Source organism: Bos javanicus, chromosome 7 (assembly GCF_032452875.1).
Source record: "Bos javanicus breed banteng chromosome 7, ARS-OSU_banteng_1.0, whole genome shotgun sequence".
In the NCBI taxonomy this organism is placed as follows: domain Eukaryota; kingdom Metazoa; phylum Chordata; class Mammalia; order Artiodactyla; family Bovidae; genus Bos; species Bos javanicus.
The window spans coordinates 44,153,750-44,176,363 of record NC_083874.1 but is presented as its reverse complement, the minus strand read 5'-3'; the positions used below and the strand labels follow the sequence as shown (position 1 = coordinate 44,176,363).

The 22,614-nt window shown below is 38.5% G+C and overlaps 1 protein-coding gene across 1 annotated transcript in view; it reads right to left on the bottom strand.

Moving 5' to 3' along the window:
- Positions 1-22,614, bottom strand: part of HSPA4 (heat shock protein family A (Hsp70) member 4) — a 54,010-nt gene continuing 31,396 nt past the window's right edge. Inside the window, exons 8-19 of the mRNA XM_061423482.1 lie at positions 20,291-20,367; positions 18,932-19,083; positions 14,597-14,703; positions 13,855-13,988; positions 12,412-12,593; positions 11,299-11,388; positions 7,791-7,943; positions 6,799-6,924; positions 5,913-6,020; positions 4,320-4,439; positions 2,376-2,537; positions 1-2,202 (exon numbers count right to left, since the gene is read on the bottom strand). Of these exons, the coding sequence (XP_061279466.1) occupies positions 1,999-2,202; positions 2,376-2,537; positions 4,320-4,439; positions 5,913-6,020; positions 6,799-6,924; positions 7,791-7,943; positions 11,299-11,388; positions 12,412-12,593; positions 13,855-13,988; positions 14,597-14,703; positions 18,932-19,083; positions 20,291-20,367 (1,615 nt within the window). The 3' untranslated portion in view covers positions 1-1,998. The remainder of the gene's footprint in view (positions 2,203-2,375; positions 2,538-4,319; positions 4,440-5,912; positions 6,021-6,798; positions 6,925-7,790; positions 7,944-11,298; positions 11,389-12,411; positions 12,594-13,854; positions 13,989-14,596; positions 14,704-18,931; positions 19,084-20,290; positions 20,368-22,614) is intronic.

Sequence of the window (22,614 nt, the reverse complement as noted above, 5' to 3'; positions counted from 1 at the left end):
TTAAGCGTGTAAGACAGGTTTCTTTTTATTAAGTTTTCCTAAACTTGTCTCATGTTTACTGAATGTTTTTCTTTGTGTAAGAATGTAACCTGGAGCTTTAACAAACCAATTTAGATAATGCAACCTGGATAAATGTTTGTCTGCACACAAGTCATCAACTGTTACTCTCTGGTCTGGTCTCCATGTAAATTCAATTGGTCTGCAAGCCTGTCTAAACAGAGAGCAAGAAGACCACATCATCTTAATTCTAGTTTAAACCTCAAATTCAACCCCATCCCAAGTCCCACACCCTCCCCACACACAAAAGAAAATTTTTAGAAGAAATGGCCATTAAGGACTGAGTCAAGTTGCATAAGCATTGGCTTAATCCTGCAGCCAGCACCCCAAAGTAGCTCCTGGCCTCACAGCAGGCCAGCTGAACTCTTGAAGCTGGACAGGTAGAGAATGGACAAAGGATGTTCTAAGAACAGGGCCAAGTCCTGGTGCTGTGAGGCTTCCATGCATGCTTACACACCAACATAAATACACTTCCACCTTCCTCCTCTAAGCAACGTTTCTGTACAGGACTTTAGAGCTTATAACAGTCTGAATTTTTTAGTGCAGAGATGGACAGCAACTCATTCTAAATATGCAAGGTATACTCTTATTTCTAACAACATAAGTCAAAAGTAACAGAGAAGCACTCTGTTATACAGATTAACAATTATTACAAAGGTCCAAAATGTAACCAACAAAGCTTGTAACAGTTTCTAGGGCAAGGACCAGCTCTGGGCTCTAATATACTACAGGTTTCCCTTAGAGTTCCCCAAATGCCTCACTCCTATCAACACCGCCCAAAGCACTGCCACAGGGAATGCTCTGGCGCTCCTGACGGTGACCGCAGAGCAAGAATGAGGCACTGCTGAAGTCAGGCACCACACTTAACACTAACTTCAGACTCATCCAGTACAATCCAGTGCATCTTAGTTTTTTGTACAGTCTGTCAGCCGTTTAACACATACACATTGGCAGATTCATGACAGATGTTAACGCTTAACACAGAAGTGACTGTGAATGAGCCAAAAAAGAACTTAACTCTTGTCCTAAGACTTCACGCTATACCTCAAATTTACACAGAATATCTCTCACCTGAACAAGCAGGCCAGGATACAAATCTTTATACCATAATTAACAAGAATCAACCCCTCAGTTAAATTTACCATGCCTATATCCAACAATACATCTACCCAATTCTAACCTTCTGAAGAGAAAATTATTCAGACTTTGATGCTTGGGATATTAATGAACATACTTTCAGAAATATACATTCTCAGGAAGAACCTCCAGGTTTAAAATCCTCAGTTAACAACCTGCTCCAGGTGAAAGGGTCTATTTCCCCAAGAGCAACACACGGCATTTGTAATGGGAACCCCTTTTATCTGGGAAAGATGGGAAGATTGGGGGAGGGGGGGGTCCCAGGGGAGCGGAGTGACACGTGAAGCTCAGAGCACACCTTTGTTGTTCTACGTTAATCTACGCCATGCTCTAGCCCTCAGAAACAGAGGGAGATCCCTCCCCCATCCCCACACCAGGCGGGGAGCCTTTGTGGCAACCTCCACAGCAGAATTTTTAAGCACAATTAAGAGTTCCTGTCATTTATGTCATAACAAAAAGTTTGCTTGATAGCTAGGTATAGCCTGTGCTATAGCTCAACTTTCTAAAACAAACTTCTCTTTGTATAAGCATGATTAAACATAAAAGGAGTGAAGCATAAGCTCAGTAAGACTAACTGGGCTTCTAAATAGTACCATTATGAAAAAGATACAATGCACTTCATTTCTGTATCTAACTATTTAGAAGTCAAAATGCTCCATACATTACTGATATCCCCTCCCCCTCAAGTCCCCTAAAAACTGACTAAGAAATCTCCAGTATTTAATTGCTCTAGTTGATATTTAGAACAAAGTTGACAACTTAAAGCTTTATAATAGTCTGTTTTAATATAAACAATTGTTGGAATCAATCAATGTCCATTTCAGGAAGCTTCTTGTCTGAATCCGAAGGCACAGCTGTGTCTGTACCCTGCTCAGCAGCCTGAGGGCCCGGGTTGTCTCCTTGTCCATCCACTGGTCCATTCTGCTCTGCATTTTTTTGCTCCTCTTTTGGAGGTTCCACTTTGGGTTTGGGCTTTGAAATTATAGGGCTGCAGATACTCGTCAGCTCCTAGAACAACAGGAGAGAAAACAGTAGTTTTTGTAATTTTACATAGCATACTAAAATCAAAGCCCACCCTCTCTTATCCTATCCCCAAGATGTAACCAAAGATGGAGTAATGAAATTCTCTATTAATAATACCGACTAGAAAAAACTATTAAATCTTTAAAATCATGAATTACTTTAATTTTAGCTTCAATCTCTTTTGCCTTGACAACTGGATCCATGGTCAGACTCTGCTTGTTCTGCAGATTCAGCTTGTTATTCATCCACTCCATGGCCTCATTCATGCTTTTTTCCACCTTCAGCATGTCAGCAGCATCCAAATGATCATACTGGTCCTCCTATAACCAGAAGCCAACCAGACAAGCATCAAAGAATAATACAGTCCCTACTCAAATACTGCCTAGTTCTTCAGCATCTTCCAAAAAGCTACAATCTTTCCGAAAATGAAGTCCATCTAGCCTCACAAGCTATACATTCAATTCCCTAAAAATTCAATAAAGGAAAGTAACCTCAATTTTTAACACAGAGAAAATGCATTTCAAGGTCAAAAGGAATACACAAGGTGGCAATTAAAAGGTTTCAACAGTATAAACAACACATGCTTTACACAAAATCTTATAAATATAATTTTGCAAATAAATAAATATAATTTTACAATGCAAAAAAAGGCCATGTCATTAGATATGAGACTGGAGGTTTAGGTATCGAAGTTAAGAAACAAAATAATTATGAATACAGTTTTTTAAAAGAATCCTTTCAGAAGTAAAATTTTAAAATTCATCTTTTTAGAAAGCTTAGCTTATTATATTTAAGTTTCTTACATGCAGATGACACCACCCTTATGGCAGAAAGTGAAGAAGAACCAAAGAGCCTCTTGATGAAAGTGAAAGAGAGTGAAAAAGTTAGCTTAAAGCTCAAAACTCAGAAAACTAAGATCATGGCATCAGGTCCCATCACTTCATGGCAAATAGATGGGGAAACGGTGGTTGACTTTATTTTTGGGGGCTCTAAAATCACTGCAGATGGTGACTGCAGCCATGAAATTAAAAGACATTTACTCCTTGGAAGGAAAGTTATGACCAACCTAGACAGCATATTAAAAAGCAAAGGCATTACTTTGCCAACAAAGGTCCATCTAGTCAAGGCTATGGTTTTTCTAGTAGTCATGTATGGATGTGAGAGTTGGGACTATAAAGAAAGCTGAGTGCCAAAGAATTGATTCTTTTGAACTGTGGTGCTGGAGAACACTCTTGAGAGCTCCTTGGACTGCAAGGAGATCCAACCAGTCCATCCTAAAGGAGATCAGTCCTGGGTGTTCACTGGAAGGACTGATGTTGAAGCTGAAACGCCAATACTTTGGCCACCTGATGCAAAGAGCTGACTCATTGGAAAAGACCCTGATGCTGGGAAAGATTGAGGGCAGGAGGAGAAGGGGACGATGGAGGATGAAATGGTTGGATGGCATCACCGACTCAATGGACATGAGTTTGGGTAGGCTCTGGGAGCTGGTGATGGACAGGGAGGTCTGGCATGCTACCGTTCATGGGGTCGCAAAGAGTTGGACACGACTGAGCAACTGAACTGAACTAAACACTGACAATACATCAAGAACCTAGAGTATAAAAGCAGAATTAACCAAACTATTGACCAAAGTCTGAGAGCAACCCAGACCACAGGCCAAATCCCAGCTCCCCCAAGAGTAACCTGGGTAAGGATTAAACCACCTATTTCATAAATGTACTGTGTAGATTTAATGATATAATATATTTTGGAGTATCATATAGTACTCAAGAAAATGATACCCATAGTTTATTGTTGAAACAGTCCTACAAACTAAATTATTTGTCTAATGTGTTCTAAGACCAGACTAGAGCAAGTTAAGTCACTAATGAAACATTTCATAACAAGAAAAGGAAACTGAGTAATACTGCTCAATTACTGAGTCTCCTTACTAAAGAGAAGCAGCAAATCCCAGTTGTTAATAAGGTTAAATAAAATATTATACGACATTAACATCCAAAAAGAAAACAATGTTATTAAATAACAGAAAAAACTGCTATGAAAATGTCTCAGAATTCTACCAAAACATTAGTACGGAAGAGGAAAAAAAGAAAAGATACCTTGTTTTTGAAAGAGCTGATTACTTTCATATACTGTTGGATTTGTTTCCCTAGTTCGTCAAATAATTTTGGTCTTTCTTCAGATTCCTGGAATCGCATCTTAATAGGCTGACCTAGATTCTTATTAGAAGAGAGAATATACAAATTCTTCACAGGGGAGTTTAAACTAACAAAAGCAGTATTTTTCTACTAAGATTGATTATGAATTAAAATTCATTTAATCTCTGTGTTCTATATATAAGAAGTTGAATATTTTTCCCCAGACGGTCGAAATAGTATCCTCAGGCTTCATTAGAATATACATCAATTCTGTTCCATGTGGAGCCACTTCAACTTGTCACCTGAACCCTAGTTCTCAAAATACACTGGGGAGACAACCAAAAATGAGATGCCTCCTGACAGTGATATAAAACACTGGATAGGAAGTACACTTGCCAAAAATGTTTAAATCTGTATCTTACAAAGCCTCCAGCTCTAACCATAAATTTACCAATAAGATAAAACACCACAGGGGTGAAAAGGAGTAAAATATAGACTGGGAATAAATTCTCCAGGACAAATGATTCAGTTTTTTCATCAACTAAGTAAAGAAAGAGAAACTGATGGAAGGAGAACTACGGATACAGATTTAAGAGATATATCAACACAGTGTATGGGCCCTATTTGGATCCTGAGTCAAAGAAGCTAAAACATAATTTATGAAACAACTGGAACCTCAAAACTGACTGAACATATGGTGATATTAATAGTGATGTTAAGGAATTTTTACACATGTGATAATGGTACAGCATAAGGTTATATTTTCTTTTAAATACACACTGATATATTCTGGGGTTAAATATAACCTAAGAGACTTGCTTAAGAATAACTGGAAGTGGAAAGGAGCAGATATGGACCAAAACTGGATATAAGCTGACAACAGCTGAAGCTATTATTCTGTCTCCTTCCATGTGTTAAACAAGTCCCATTAAAAAAAAGTAAATAAAAAAACTCAATGAGCAGGATCTCACTGGAGACCCTTAACATTCTTGCCAGAATGACAGGCAACTGCATGTGCTTACTGTCCCTGAGCAATTCCATTCCAAAGGTTAGTCAACAATGGAATAGTTTAGCAAGAAACTAAGTAACCACAGAAATGGAAAAAGTTCTTGTGTACTTGCATCTTTTTCCAAACAAGAGGCCTCAACTTTTTAAATAATTCTTTGGACTTTTAACTCTGAAGTGTAACTATCACTTCTTTACATACAAAACCAGTCACTTCTGCTCTATTGAGAATCGAAGCTGTATATACACAGCCCTGCTCCAACTGCACTGCCACTGCCTGTTAGAGGACAGGAATACATCCTGTTAGTCTTTCAATTTCTTGACATTAAGAACACACTCAAGCTCCAATTCAGTGAAACATTTTATGTCTGAACTCAATTTTCAGAAAAATTGTTTTGTTATCATCAAGTTAAAAAAAAAAAGTGAAACTAAGTGATAAAAAGTATAGCTTTTCAATCACTTTCAACCTGCCTTCATTTAACATGAGAATTAGAATTTTGAGGTGTTCTCCATGCAAAGTACAACATTTCGCTTTCAAGAATCACTTACTTTTAATTCAGCCAATTTATCCACGTAAACTTGCTTTGGCTGGTCTTCTCCATCCTCATACAACCAATTTTCAGTATCTTCTAGTTTCAAGGTAAAATTGTTACGGTCCTAAAGATGAAGGAAACAATTGCACAATTAAGTCGATCAAAAATTAGTTGATTCAGGAATAAAGAAACAGTCACAGACCATGATACATCTGGATTTTCATTAAAAGATGAGGTAGTTGGGAGACGGGGATATAGGAAACAAGACTGACACAATCTTATTTTGTTTTATAGGTACAAGGGGGTTTATTACATTATTTTCTCCACTGTAGGAGACATTTGGATATGTTTGAAAATTTCAGAATTAAAAAGTACATTTAAAAATAAGTGTGTTAAGAGTAAATAACACTGTATTGAAAGCAACTAAGAGAATAAATCTTAAAAGTTCTCATCACAAGAAAAAAAATCAAGTATGTGTAGTGATAGATGTTTAGACTTCTGATGGTAATCATTTTACAACGTATATAAACATCTAATCATTATGCTGCACATCTGAAACAACTAAAATGATATGTCAATTATACGTAAATCTTTTTCTAACAAGTGAGTTAAAATAAGCATCAGGAGAAAAGTGAGCTTTTTTTAAAGAAAAATCCTAGGTAAATTATAGCATGCAAGTGTATCAAAAAGTGACACACCAAAAAAAAGTGATGCACAAAGACTAACCTTTAGGAAACACTCCACCAATACTATATAAAAAAAACAATATAAAACTGCCCCCCCAAAAAATATTTTTAATCATTTTACTGTATACCTACAGATGCAAAACATCACTTGTAAGTACATTTAAGGATCCTCCCAGAAGACACAAAATGAGCAGACACACGGCGGCACATACTTACATCTTCACTCACAAACTTCTCATATTCACCACTCAGCTTGTCTCTCATTTCGTACACATATTCTTCTACTGCATTCTTAGCATCATTCCTCTCTTTCTCTAGTTTATCCTGCATGATCATCTTACCCTGTGAACAGTAGTCAGACATTCAAAAAACTGAGACAATTTCCTCTTAACCATTAAGTAATATAGTAATAAAAGTTAAGAGAAGCCTTCTTCCCAAAATCCTTTTAGTTCTGCAAATCATCCGAGAAAAGAGCTAGAGGCATTAGTCCTCAGTAAATTATGACGATCAAGTAAGAGTTTCGTGGGTATGCTTAGGAAAAAAAGAGCAACAGAAGAAATAGCAAGATGCTGAAACTCAAAAGTAAAAATAAGGAAAATGCTAGGACAAGAACTAAAAGAAACTATTAGCTCACTGCCACAAGGTGGGTATAACCTGCTTGTATTACATACCCAGGAAAAATAAAAATTATTCATATAGTATAGATGCTAAAGGTTCTATAAAACTATTCTAAGACCCAATGTACCTACCATAAGAAACCTCAAAGACAACAATTAATTGAATAATTGTGCCCCAAGGTCCCAAACACTGCATCACTCACCATAACCAGAGTTACATACTGACTGGTAACAGAAACTAATAAACAGAACATTAAGGCTACTCTGAGTTCTCCCACTGATCGACTTCCCTGACCCTGGCCTCAAACATCCCAATCTCTAGTGAACAACCAAACTCACACACCCAAAAACATGAATGATACCTCCCCGAAATGTTAAGAGATTTCGTAAGAGAGTTTTTAGCAACAGACGTATCACCATAAAACAATTTTGATGATGTATCTTGGGATCTACTAAACTTGTCCTCCAACACCCCAAAACGTTCAATTATTCCCAAACCCCACACAATGCATAAAGGTCACTAGACACATTTGAACACTATGGTCGCATTACTGTTCTAGCTTATTGCTCTAGCAGACTTAAAATAACCACCTCATTTTCAATGTATAAGTTGAGCATCTCTCTGTCTATCTGCCATAAGAGCTGATTCTCAATTGGCAGGTCCACAGTACTGGTCTTCACTTTTGCCTTCTTGGCTTGAGGTGGTTGGTCCATCTTTTTGTCTTTTGATCCAGCTTGAGAGGTCTAAAATAAGAGAAATCATTAAGTACACACATACAGACTCCAGCTTCCAAATGGGTCATGTTTCAAAGGTTGGTTTTGCTTTTTTACTAACTTAAGTTTGTTTTCTTATAATACCTGCAAAGTTAGAAATATATGAATAGTCAAATCCATAGAGATAAAAAGTAATGGTGGTTCCCAGAGGATGGGGAAAGAACGAATAGAAGAAATGAATTTTGGTTAGACAGATGAAAGAAGTTCTGGAGACTGATTGTATCACAGTGTGATTATACTTACTACTGATTTGTACACACATATACACATATACATACATACACACACACATAAACTCCCATAACCCCACCATCAACATACCATTACAATTAAATATTCTCTAATTTTCTTCCACTCTTATCTAAACATACAAATGTGCATAGGAAATGAGTAGGGAGAGGGTAATGAAATTTTTAAGGATCAGAAATACAGCAATAAGATGACTTCCAGAGTATCTATACCTATTTCGATTCTCACAAGGAGTAAGAGAGTCCATTTCGCTGTACCCTGGCCACAAAGAAGAATTCATTTGCCGTGATCTATTATTTTCATTGGGGCAATAACCTTTTCTTACACATTTATAAGGTATATTTACTCCTCCAAATTGCCTAGTCATATTTCATTCACCATTCTCTTGGGATCTTTGTGATTTTTCCCCCCAGTGATTGACTCTTCTAGATTTTTTCTAATCTTTTATTAGTCTATGCAAGCTTTTATTTTTTAACCCATCCATCTTTCCCTTTGTGATTACTTTCACTGCTTTCATGCTTTCAAAGCTCCTGCTGATTCACAGATTAGAAAAATATTCATTCCAGCTTTTTTTTTTAATATTTATTTCCTTTTGGCTGCGCTGGGCCTTCATTGCAGCTACACACAGCCTGTCTCTAGTTGTGGTGCAAGGCTTCTCACTGAGGTGCTCCTCTTATTACAGAGCAGCAAGCTCAGTGGTTGTGGTGCACAGGCTTAGCTGTGTGATCTGTGGCATATGGAATCCTCTTGGACCAGGGATCAAACCCATGTCTGCACTGGCAGATTTTTAACCACTAGACCATCAGGGAAGTCCCATTCCAGCTGTTTTTAATTCTTCATCTGTAACTTTCAAATAATCTGGAATATAATCTTCTCTATGACATGAGGCAAGATTTCAAAGTCATTTCCCCACCTCCTGTCCAAATCTTACGTCAGAGCTGAAATTTATGTTATCATTTGTATTTTATTTCCTTTAAAAACAATATTACAAAAGGTGTCAGTTCCCAAGCCACCTCACGAAAGGAACCTAAATAACTCCATGAAACTTCCCACACCTCTAAGGCCTGATGGGGGGAGGAGGAAAGGTCAGGCCCACCTCATTCCTTTCTCCTCCCCCACCTTCAAGAACAAAGAAAAATAGGTATTTCTCTCCCCCACTGCTGCCCCCAACCCAGGCAACAACAGGTCTTCACCTCCGAAAAGGCCTACAAGACACTAAAGCATCTGTCAGCATGATTTCCTCTGTCCATTATTTTCTCTTTTTACAATTATTTGCAAAGTTAAATTAATTAAAGTTTGTTAACCGACATGAAAATGGGTACCAGACTTGAGCCTCCTAAAGGCTCTGCCAAACTTTTTTAAATGCCACAATCAGAAATACCTTAGGAGGTGAGATTATACCCTGCAATGTCATACATAATTTGTAAGAAAAGCTGTTTTCAATGCTGATGCCAAAATTTAAACATGAAAACTGAAAAGTTAAAGAACAGGTTGTAATGCACCCAAAAATGTTACACATTCATTTCAATATTATTTACAAACTGTATGTCAATATATTATTATCTTGAACAGTATTTCAAGGTAAAGATAAGTTTCAGAAGAGTTGACAAAATTTGAAAAAATCATGTTTCACTATTAGTGAAGAGTAAGTTATGGGTAAGATGACTATTAGTAACAGCAATTCAGAAACCAGCATGAACCAATCACTAGTCAAACTAGGGCTTCTGAGTGCTCTCTTCCCACATGCCATCCAGACTAAAGTTCAAAGACCATCTTGCCAAACACACTTTCCAAACACACTACAAAATCTTGCTTTAAGACTTCAAATATACTGGCAGAGAGGGGATTAGCAGCATAGTCTCATGAGTGGGACTGATGGGTGCTGCACAACCTTAGCCAAGTTTACAAGGTCTTTTATTTCCCATGGACTTCCCGAGGACCCCAAGGCTCACTGCTAACAGATTCACACTGCTTGAGACAGACATTTCAACAATAATACAGTCCTGTAATCTCAAGCAAATGATTTCAAATTTTCTCCTTTCGATTTCTTTTGTATTAGGCTACGTATCAATAGCTCAGGCCGTTACAAATTACCTGGAAAACTACAATAGTAAATAGTAAGACTCTGAAACTACACTGACATGACGGAGCTACAAGATCTGCAGAAATCTAGTTTTATCAAGGTGGGAAATAAAGTCCACCACATAGCTCTCAATTTCACCCCACTGCACTGAGAGCTTTTGGTCTGAAAGGAACTTAAAAGCTTCAAGGCCTAAGCGAATTTATATTATGTTAAACACTTCAATTTTCAATATTAAAATACTGATTGGTAAGGCCTTGCCCAGGGATTTTCCAGTTAAATATTTATTTAAAAAAAGAAAATCACAATACTCAGACCATTCTTAAATGAGACAATCGGCCTCATGTAAAACTGGTGTGTAAATCAAAAGAGCATCTCAGAATTTGAGGCAGAGGGATGTAAAGCTTCAAATTTAGAGATCAGTTTTCTGGCTTCTTGGAAACTAAAGCAGAAAGTTGTTACTTGTTTTATGAAAGGCTTTTAAGTACTGTGGAGTTAATATTATTGAGTTTTATCTCTATGCAAGGCAGAACTGAAAGACCTCTGTATTCTCTCTCTTCCTGATACACAGTGTTATAAACAGCTCTTTAGGGGAATGTTACATTGATCTCTTAAATTATAAAGACTACATGTCAAAATTATGAGAACTGATATAATTTTGCCTTTAAGAGTACTAGACTGGAACTTGTCATACATTATTTAAGGAAGACTCGGAGTGTTTCATTAATGTTTACAATTTTAATATTTCTAAAGGCTGTTAAGGCAGCCTGAATATGATAAGGCAGCAACCTGATATGTGCTGAAAGCCAAACTTTTAGATTAGGGGGATTTTTTTAAACAAAAAACTATTCTAAATAAATTCTATTTCAACACCAAAAAAAAAAAGGACTGTTCAAAGAAATGAAGATTTCTAATCCCCTTCCAAGACATAATATGTCAGGTCAAAACCATGTATGTAAAAAGACAGCAAATCACACTGTAAAACACAATTTATACCTCCATTTCTTCAGACTCCACCCTATTTTCTGCTGGTGTCTGCTGCTGTTGCTCTTCAACATGTGGCTCCTCCTGGTCCACTTGCATCTTCTGAAAAACAGGTCACATCGAATTCTGAAACTAGGAAATACTAGCGAAAGACTAAAGCAACTTTCACGACACAGTGGCAAAATCACAGGATATGGAATTCCTGCTAATTACCAGCAATCAGACAAACCAGACTCTAATTCCAGCTATGACATATATGTTATTCTTAGAACACAAAAGTTTTCCTCTCTGGATCTCAGTTACCACATCTGTACAATGGAGATAACATTTGCCTGCCCTTATATACAAAAGAGTGGTTACAGAACTACATTATAAAGCCATAGCAGTACTCAGAAGTATGTAGTGTGGCAATATTTAACACAATAAAATCTGAAGAGAACATGAGTTTCTCCTTGCTTCCTCATGAACACATTTCTCTCTTCTTACAGTAGTTTTTAAAATCAGACATTTCATCCTCAAAAGTACAACCACTGTATGCATTAGGGAAAGTAGACACCTTGAAAATTCTTTTAGAAGTGCTTAAACAACAAAGCCTGCCAATAAGAAAGATGTCTGTAGAGACCTTGAATCACACTAGCTTTCAATGCCTATGGCGTATTATAATAGCCTCAGAGGTTTTTAAAACCAACACCTACCTGGGCTGTAGCCCAGACCAACTTCAACAAAATCTGTGGGGATGAGACCTGAACATCAGTTCATGCAGTTTTATAAAGCCTTGATTTTTACACACAATAAGGACAAGGCCCAGTGCATGACTCCAACAGATGAGTGCGAATTCTACGCTACCTATGGAAATAATCAACTGAGACTCAGCATTCTCCAGTAATCACAAATGAATCAAGAATAACTCAAATTGACAAGCGCATGGTCTAAAGGAGGAAGCCGACTATGTCCCATTTCTATACAAATTCCATATAAATACTTTGTGCTAGTTCACACATGATGGGCTATGCATGCAAACCTACTCTCAGCAGCTCTGTCACCCTATTTGCTAGAATTTCTAGACAAGTGTCACCTCTGAGCCATTATAAATGGCCTAAAATGGTATAAAATTATCTAGATTACCTCTTCCTCCTTTGCATTCTGATCTGTTTCCATCGGTTCCTCATTTTCCTCAAACTTGTGCACTTCCACTAGAGAGGCACTGGACACACTGAAAATGCCATGGACATTTACTCGAACCTTGACTTTCACTTTTGAACTGGAGCCATCAGACTGAGGAGTGACTTTCTGAACTGAGAACTGAGCTAAGGATGTATGAAAGACAAAAGAGAACACATAACCTAAGAGGATGAATTCAAACACAAATATATGCCCATACTGCCAGGTTATGTCCATTTCTCAGTGAAAGGTCAGTAGCACAATACTTCAAATAAGCAAAGTGGGCACTCTTAGAATCTTAATACATCATCAGATTTCTCCTTCTTTCACATATAACCAAACTTTTAATCATCTTCTCCCAATTAAGAACTCAAGTATCTCCTAACTCTTCAAACATGTCCTTCCCTCCAGTCCCTTATCCCAATTCATCTTTATATGCTGCTGCTGCTGCTAAGTCATTTCAGAGTAAATTCCTAGAACAGATTGGTCACATTTGCATCTACTGAAAATCCCAAAGATTCCATATTGTCACTTATTAAGAAACTGCCATTTCTAGATTCAGTTACTATACTAGCGTTTTGCTCATGTTTTTAATGTCATAAAACTCTGTAAACTATTAATTATCATGTTTATTTCTGTTTTACAAGTGAGGAAAACGCAGTAGGTTAACTTTCTAAGCTTCTAAGTGCCATTCAGGACGTTCCTAATACTTTACGCATGTACTCTAGTTCTGTAATTATCATTAACTCTCTAGATTCTCTCTCCTCAACTGTTATTATTTCCAGATACTAAATTTCTCATAGTCAATGAAGAATGAAGACAACATGGTTCCATAGCCTATGACTGATTATCACAATCTGCTAATAATTTTTCTGTGTACACCTAACTCTATGTTAGGGTCAGAATTGAATACTTTCAGTAACCAGCATCACAGTATGCACAAAGTATAACAATAAATAATGTGCATTAACCAGCCCAGGGAACTCCTTGGTGGTCCAATGGTCAGGACTCCATCATGCTTTCCCTGTCAAGGGCACAGGTTTTATTCCTGGTCAGGGAACTAAGAACTAATTAGCCACATGGTGCAGCCAAAAATTTTTTAACTGATTAAAATTAATTTTAAAAATCTTATTTAAAAAAAAAGAACTTCGGTCCACAGGAGGAGATCCAATTAAATAATGACCATCCTGCTGGTTCTGAACCTGATAATAAAACTGAAAGGTTTTTCTGTGCATGTGATTTAAAGTATTCAAATTTCAGTATATTATACTCACTTTGCTATTCCCATTCTGAAAGGTTTTTTTGTGCATGTGATTTAAAATACTCACATTTCAGTATATGATACTTACTTTGCTATTCCCATTCTCCCAAGTACATAATTTTTTAAATTCCCAACTCTTTACTTACCTATAGCAGGATCTGGATAAGGCAAATCTTGAGGAGAGCTATAATAAGCCTCAAGAGTGAAAGGTTCCTTTCTATAAAATGTGAGTACTTTAGAGAAAGGAGCAGCATGATTTTTTGAAAAGACTTCACAGTCACTGAATGGAGGAAAAAAGACAAACACAAATTTAGGACATTTCTAACACTTTTACCCAGGTATTCTAGTTTTGTAATTATTATACAACTCTAGTTACTCTTCTCAACTGGCATCATTTCCAGTTCATAAGAGTTTCTAAGAAAAACAAAAAATCTAAGTGTGTTTATGTAAAGTATCAGTTTTAAACACACACACACACACTTCAACACATGAAAGTAAAAGTTAAAGTGAAGTCGTGTCCGACTCTTCGCGACCCTGGGGACTGCAGCCTGTCAGGCTCCTCCGCCCATGGGATTCTCCAGGAAAGAACACTGGAGTGGGTTGCCATTTCCTTCTCCAGGGGATCTTCCCAACCCAGGGATCGAGCACACGTCTCCCGCACTGCAGGCAGACTCTTTACCGTCTGAGCCACCAGGGCACATAAAAGGCACCAATTATTTCAGCAGGATCAAATAAACAAAATTAATAAGGACACAAACTTATTCTGATGAGTAAAGTAAATAATCACTTTGCTTCATGCACTATAACATAAGAGATTTGTGTAAGCTGAAACAGAGTATTTACCAAGACTTAACTTGTTAAGTACAAAAATCATTAAAAAAACATTACCTTGACCCTTCTTCAGCTGGAGAATTCCATCTCAGAGATATTGAATATGGTACTACATCAGTGATAGAAAATTCTCTGACTTTGAAAGCAGGCGATAAGATTGCACACTACAATAAGAATTTTTAAAAACTCCATTTGTCAAATAGGCATTATGAACTATATAAGACCTATAAGAAAAATGACTTCAGAAGAGCATCTACTTACATTAATAATTTAGCAGTATCTAAATAAGTGGTGACGACCCTTTGTGACCCCATAGACTGTAGCCAATCAGGCCCCTCTGTCCATGGGAATTTCCAGGAAAGAGTACTGGAGTGCCTTGCCATTTCCTTCTCCAGGGGATCTTCCCAACCCAGGGCTTAAACCCAGATCTCCCACATTCTAGACAGACGCTTTACCATCTGAGCCACCAGGGAAGTCCAAATAAGCGGTGAAGTCGCTCAGTCGTGTCCGACTCTTTGTGACCCCGTGGACTGTAGCCCACCAAGCTCCTCCATCCATGGGATTCTCCAGGCAAGAATTCTGGAGTAGATTGTCATTTCCTTCTCCAGGGGATCTTCCCAAACAAGGGATCGAACCCAGGTCTCCCGCATTGCAAGCAGACACTTTAACCTCTGAGCTACCAGGGAATGTTAACACAGACACACTGAAACCATACTCAGAGAAAACTAGTCAATCTAATCACATTAGGACCACAGCCTTGTCTAACTCAATGAAACTAAGGCATGCCCGTGGGGCCACCTAAGACAGGCGGGTCATGGTGCAGAGGTCTGACAGAATGTGGTCCACTGGAGAAGGGAATGGCAAACCACTTAACAGTATGAAAAGGCAAAATGATACGATACTGAAAGAGGAACTTCCCCAGGTCAGTAGGTGCCCAATATGCTACTGGAGATCAGTGGAGAAATAACTCCAGAAAGAATGAAGGGATGGAGCCAAAGCGAAAACAATACCCAGTTGTGGATGTGACTGGTGATAGAAGCAATGTCCGATGCTGTAAAGAGCAATACTGAATAGGAACCTGGAATGTCAGGTCCATGAATCAAAGCAAATTGGAAGTGGTCCAACAGGAGATGGCAAGAGTGAACGTTGACATTCTAGGAATCAGCGAACTAAAACGGACTGGAATGGGTGAATTTAACTCAGACGATCATTGTATCTACTACTGCGGGCAGGAATCCCTCACAAGAAATGGAGTAGCCATCATGGTCAACAAAAGAGTTCGAAATGCAGTACTTGGATGCAATCTCAAAAACGACAGAATGATCTCTGTTCGTTTCCAGGGCAAACCATTCAATATCACAGTAATCCAAGTCTATGCCCCAACCAGTAAGCTGAAGAAGCTGAAGTTGAATGGTTCTATGAAGACCTACAAGACCTTCTAGAACTAACACCCAAAAAACATGTCATTTTCATTATAGGGGACTGGAATGCAAAAGTAGGAAGTCAAGAAACACCTGGAGTAACAGGCAAATTTGGCCTTGGAATACGGAATGAAGCAGGGCAAAGGCTAATAGAGTTTTGCAAGAAAATGCACTGGTCATAGCCAACACCCTCTTCCAACAACACAAGAGAAGACTCTACACATGGACATCACCAGATGGTCAACACCGAAATCAGATTGATTATATTCATGAACTCCTTATTGCCAAATTCAGACTGAAATTGAAGAAAGTAGGGAAAACCACTAGACCATTCAGGTATGACCTAAATCAAATCCCTTATGATTATACAGTGGAAGTGAGAAATAGATTTAAGGGCCTAGATCTGATAGATAGAGTGCCTGATGAACTATGGACTGAGGTTCGTGACACTGTACAGGAGACAGGGATCAAGACCATCCCCATGGAAAAGAAATGCAAAAAAGCAAAATGGCTGTCTGGGGAGGACTTACAAATAGCTGTGAAAAGAAAAGAAGCGAAAAGCAAAGGAGAAAAGGAAAGATATAAGCATCTGAATGCAGAGTTCCAAAGAATAGTAAGGAGAGAAAAGAAAGCCTTCCTCAGAGATCAATGCAAAGAAATAGAGGCAAACAACATATTGGGAAAGACTAGAGATGGGGTCGCTGAGGGTTGGACACGACTGAGCGACTTCACTTTCACTTTTCACTTTCATGCATTGGAGGAGGAAATGGCAACCCACTCCAGTGTTCTTGCCTGGAAAATCCCAGGGACGAGGGAGCCTGGTGGGCTGCCGTCTATGGGGTCGCACAGAGTCGGACACGACTGAAGTGACTTAGCAGTAGAGATCTCTTCAAGAAAATCAGAGATACCAAGGGAACATTTCATGCAAAGATGGGCTCGATAAAGGACAGAAATGGTATGGAACTGACAGAAGCAGAAGATATTAAGAAGAGGTGGCAAGAATACACAGAAGAACTATACAAAAAAGATCTTCATGACCCAGATAATCACGATGGTGTGATCACTCACCTAGAGCCAGACATCCTGGAATGTGAAGTCAAGTGGGCCTTAGAAAGCATCACTACAAACAAAGCTAGCGGAGGTGATGGAATTCCAGTTGAGCTATTTCAAATCCTGAAAGATGATGCTGTGAAACTGCTGCACTCAATATGCCAGCAAATTTGGAAAACTCAGCAGTGGCCACAGGACTGGAAAAGGTCAGTTTTCATTCCAATCCCAAAGAAAGGCAATGCCAAAGAATGTTCAAACTACCACACAATTGCACTCATCTCACACGCTAGTAAAGTAATGCTCAAAATTCTCCAAGCCAGGCTTCAGCAATATGTGAACCATGAACTTCCAGATGTTCAAACTGGTTTTAGAAAAGGCAGAGGAACCAGAGACCAAATTGACAACATCAGCTGGATTATGGAAAAAGGAAGAGAGTTCCAGAAAAGCATCTATTTCTGCTTTATTGACTATGCCAAAGCCTTTGACTGTGTGGATCACAATAAACTGTGGAAAATTCTGAAAGAGATGGGAATACCAGACCACCTGACCTGCCTCTTGAGAAATTTGTATGCAGGTTAGGAAGCAACAGTTAGAACTGGACATGGAACAACAGACTGGTTCCAAATAGGAAAAGGAGTACGTCAAGGCTGTATATTGTCACCCTGCTTATTTACCTTATATGCAGAGTACATCATGAGAAACGCTGGGCTGGAAGAAGCACAAGCTGGAATCAAGATTGCCGGGAGAAATATCAATAACCTCAGATATGCAGATGACACCACCCTTATGGCAGAAAGTGAAGAGGAACTAAAAAGCCTCTTGATGAAGGTGAAAGAGGAGAGTGAAAAAGTTGGCTTAAAACTAAACATTCAAAAATGAAAATCATGGCATCTGGTCCCATCACTTCATGGGAAATAGATGGGGAAAGAGTGGAAACAGTGTCAGACTTTATTTTGGGGGGCTCCAAAATCACTGCAGATGATGACTGCAGCCATGAAATTAAAAGACGCTTACTCCTTGGAAGGAAAGTTATGACCAACCTAGATAGCATATTAAAAAGCAGAGACATTACTTTGCCAATGAAGGTCCGTCTAGTCAAGGCTACGGTTTTTCCTGTGGTCATGTATGGATGTGAGAGTTGGACTGTGAAGAAGGCTGAGCGCCAAAGAATTGATGCTTTTGAACTGTGGTGTTGGAGAAGACTCTTGAGAGTCCCTTGGACTGCAAGGAGATCCAACCAGTCCATTCTGAAGGACATCAGCCCTGGGACTTCTTTGGAAGGAATTATACTAAAGCTGAAACTCCAGTACTTTGGCCACCTCATGAGAAGAGATGACTCACTGGAAAAGACTCTGATGCTGGGAGGGATTGGGGGCAAGAGGAGGAGGGGACGACAGAGGATGAGATGGCTGGATGGCATCACCGACTCGATGGACTTGAGTCTCAGTGAACTCCGGGAGTTGGTGATGGACAGGGAGGCCTGGCGTGCTGCGATTCATGGGGTCACAAAGAGTCGGACACGACTGAGCGACTGAACTGAACTGAACTGAAATAAGTGGTTTTATAAGTGTCTATCATTTGTCAAATCACCCATTAATCTAGCTATTCCTTGTTATTTTTCCATTAATCTCAACCTTTATTTAACTGATGTATAACACTACTTCATGTAACAAATATACCAAATTCTAGTAGTATTTCAGGCCTACTTATGTTTCTAGTAAATTCTTTCATCTTATTACATGTTATATAGTACTAATAATTCCATTTATGAAGGCCACCTCTAGTATCAATTTTAAAACAAATGTTTCAGAATCTTAGACCTAAAATCAGGAGCTAGTCTCAGACTAGCTGGATACATTAGCCACTGCTGGACTGCTACAACGACCTGTCAGTGGCTGCCTGTGAAAGAAAGGAAGCTCACCTGCAATGCACAGCCTCGAGTGACAGCTTCATCGGCATTTAGTGTTGTACTGATTTCTTTACCAAAAAATTTGCTGATCTTCTCTTTCACTGCAGGGATTCGTGTTGCACCACCAACTATCTCCACTGCATAAATATCTTCTTTCTTTAACTCTATTTAAAAACAATTAGAATAGACACTTAGATTAAAAGAATCTTTCAATTCATGTTTTACAATGAAACAAGAGAGCAATATAACATCTTATCACAACAAAATAATTCAAAAATATGTAAGAAAACCCACCACCACTCTTCATCCCCTCCACAGTAACATACACACACACACACATAAAAGTTTGTGCCATTTGGAAGCAGGTAGTTGTATTTTAATGCTCAAAACAATGAGGGCAGGGTGGCACAGCAGTCCTGAGATTTAAGAGATGAGGGTGAGGAATAACTAAAGTCCTATAGTGCAGAAGTCCTGCAATCTCAGAAAGACTCACACAAATAAGTGTTAAAACACCAAAAGTTAAGCTAGCCATAAAGAAAATAAAAGGCGGACACCAAGTGGTAAGGAAGGTCTGTCTGACCCAGCCTGACAGGCCTGTGTGGACTAAGACTAAGTAGACTTCAGGATACAGTCTGAGAGTATCAGTCGAGGGACCTCAGGGCTCTGCTGGCTCAGATTACGACACAGGTTCAGTCTCCTCATAACAGAAGGAAAGAGGGTACCACCCAAGGCTCTGCCGTCATTCATAAAATACCTCTTAATACCACCTGGCTTCCTGCTCACATTTTATGCAATAATCTGTTGAGTGACAATCTGTTGAGAAGGGCTATTTAAAGAAACGGGCTGTACCAGTATGAAAAGAACATACATTTGTCAAAATCCCTCCGTTTTCATATCTGAGCCTGTGTCAAGATCAGAGTACAAGAGTGGACTCTAGGAAAAGGTCTGTCAAAGATTTGGGAAACAACAGTAATATATTCTTAAATCAAACTTCTACCTTTTACCCTGAGATTAAATTAAGTATATGGTTATCATATCCTCCCCCTTCTTAGTCAACAAGATTCACTGACAGAAAATCCCACAAAACTACCACAGCAACATTGCTAAAGATAATTTTTACCACCATGAAATACCTAAGACATTAAACCCATCTTTGAATCTGTCTGAATTATGTTTCTGGGGAAAACTATTAAGACTTTCCCAGATACTACTGGAGGTACTGCAGGGGGAAGATATTGGTAAAAAGAAGTTTAATATAGCATTGAAGTAGTTCATACAGTGAAAACTGGTACAACTGGGGATGGAGGGGTGGGGAGAGTTAACATTCTCCGGACAGCCCAAGATGAACAATTTAATCACAAAAATACTTACTGGCCTGTTCCAAAACACTACGAAGCGGTGGCTCTACTCTAGCTAAGAGATCATCACACATCTCCAGAAATTTGCCTCTATGAAAAAAAAAACAACAGGTCAAGTCACAGTCCACTTTTATGTAGAATAAATAACTATAATCAGACAGACATAACAAGCACTGGCAAAGATGCAGAGAAACTGGACCTCATATACATTCTTGGCAGGAACATAAAATGTTACAGCCACTTTGGAAGAGTTTAGCAATTTCTCAACGTATTAGTGGAGAAGGAAATGGCAACCCACTCCAGTGTTCTTGCCTGGAGAATCCCAGGGTCGGGGGAGCCTCGTGGGCTGCTGTCTATGGGGTCACACAGAGTCGGACACGACTGAAGTGACTTAGCAGCAGCAGCAGCAGGTTTACAGAGAAATAAACAGAAAGTACAGAGAATTCCCATACACCTCTTACTCCCAACTCAGTTTCCCTATTAGCATCTTGCATTAATAAGATACATTTCTAACAACTGATGAGCCAATACTGATACATGGTAGTATAAATTAAGGTTCTACATAATTTGACAAATGGTGGAAGTATTCACCATTACCGTACCGAATAGTCTCACTACTCTAAAGATCTTCCATACTCTATTCATCCTTCCCTTCCACTGAACCTCCACTGAATCTTTTTATTGTCTCCACAGTTTTCTCTCTTCTAGAATGTCATATCATTATCACATAGAATGCCATATACAATGTCAAATATTTCTAGAATGTCATATAGTTGGAATCATACAGCCTTTTTAGACTGACTACTATTGCTTAGAAATATACAGTTAAGATTTTCCCATGTCTTTTCACAGAACGATAGCTCATTTAGAGTTTCTTTATGAGGTAATGAAAATATTCTAAAACTTGGTTGTGGTAATGGTTGCACAATTCTATGAATATATTAAAACCCACTGAATTATAAATGTGTTAACTTTTACGAATTACATCTCAAAAAAAGAAAAACAGTAGAGGTATAGAATGCACCCACCAGAATGGCAAAAATTCAAGATCACTAATACCAATATTGATGAGGATGTATAGCAACCAAAATCAAGTTTAAAATGACAGTCTTGTTCCTAATATCAAAAAAGTGGAAAGAGTTGAGTCCAGCAGTAGGAGAAAACCTAAGTCTACAGCGTCACACTAGGCAGCAATACACAAGAACAGATGATACATGCAGCAACTAGGTCAGGGGTCCAAACCCGGGCCACAGACCAGCTCTGGTCCTCAGCCTGTTAGGAACCCGGCCACACAGCAGGAAGTGACTGGAGGGCAAGCTTCATCTGTATTTAGTCATTCCCCATCACTACCTGAGCTCCACCTCCCGTCAGATCAGCAGCAGCGTAATAAATGTAATGCTCTTGCATCATCCAGGAATCATTCCCATCTTCCCTACCCCCAACATCTGTGGAAAAACTGTCTTCCACGAAACCAGGTCCAGTTGCCAAAACAGTTGGGGACTGCTGAGCTAAATGAGTATCAGTTTCATGCTGACCAAAGAAGTCTTACACAAAAGACGAAATACTGTATGATTTCATTTACACTTCTAGAAAAGGTAAACGTAATCTATGTCCCTCAAAATAAAAGACCTTATCAATGGCTGCCCTTGAGGATGGAGCACTGAGAAAACTTCTAAAAGGATGGAGAGTAGTGGTTTGTAGGATGCATGCAACTGTCAAAACTTAGCAAATGACACTTAAAAAGTTGAGCATGTCTTTATGTAAAGTATACCAAAAACTACAAACGTTAAACTCTGGTTAATACGCATACTTAAAAGTGTCTAGATAGATGGCTTTGAGATGCATCAAAAGATAAAACTGATAGGTAGACAGAAGGACGGATAGATCAATGGGTAGGTGAAAAAACAAGTAGTTAATATTATCGGTAGAGCCTAAGTGGCAGGATAAGAATGTTCACTGTAAAATTCTTCCACTTTTGCTGCATATTTGAAAATGTCCATAATAAAAACATGAAAAACAAAGTACACAGAGCATTCTAGAAAGACAGCAGTGGCAGAGGTCGTTCCTTTTTATAAAGTTTTACTGAAATTTAAATTCACATACAATAGCAATGACACAAAAAGTGTCATATTTAAAGTGCACAATTCAATGGCTTTTAGTATATTCAGAATTGTGCAAGCATCACCACTATCAATTTTAAAACATTTTCATCACCCTAAAAGAGTATTTTTACCGCCATTAACATTATTCTTCCAACTCCACCAAAACCCTAGCCCTAGGCAACCACTCATTTTGGACATTTCATATAAACAGAATTAGACAAAATGTAGTAATTTT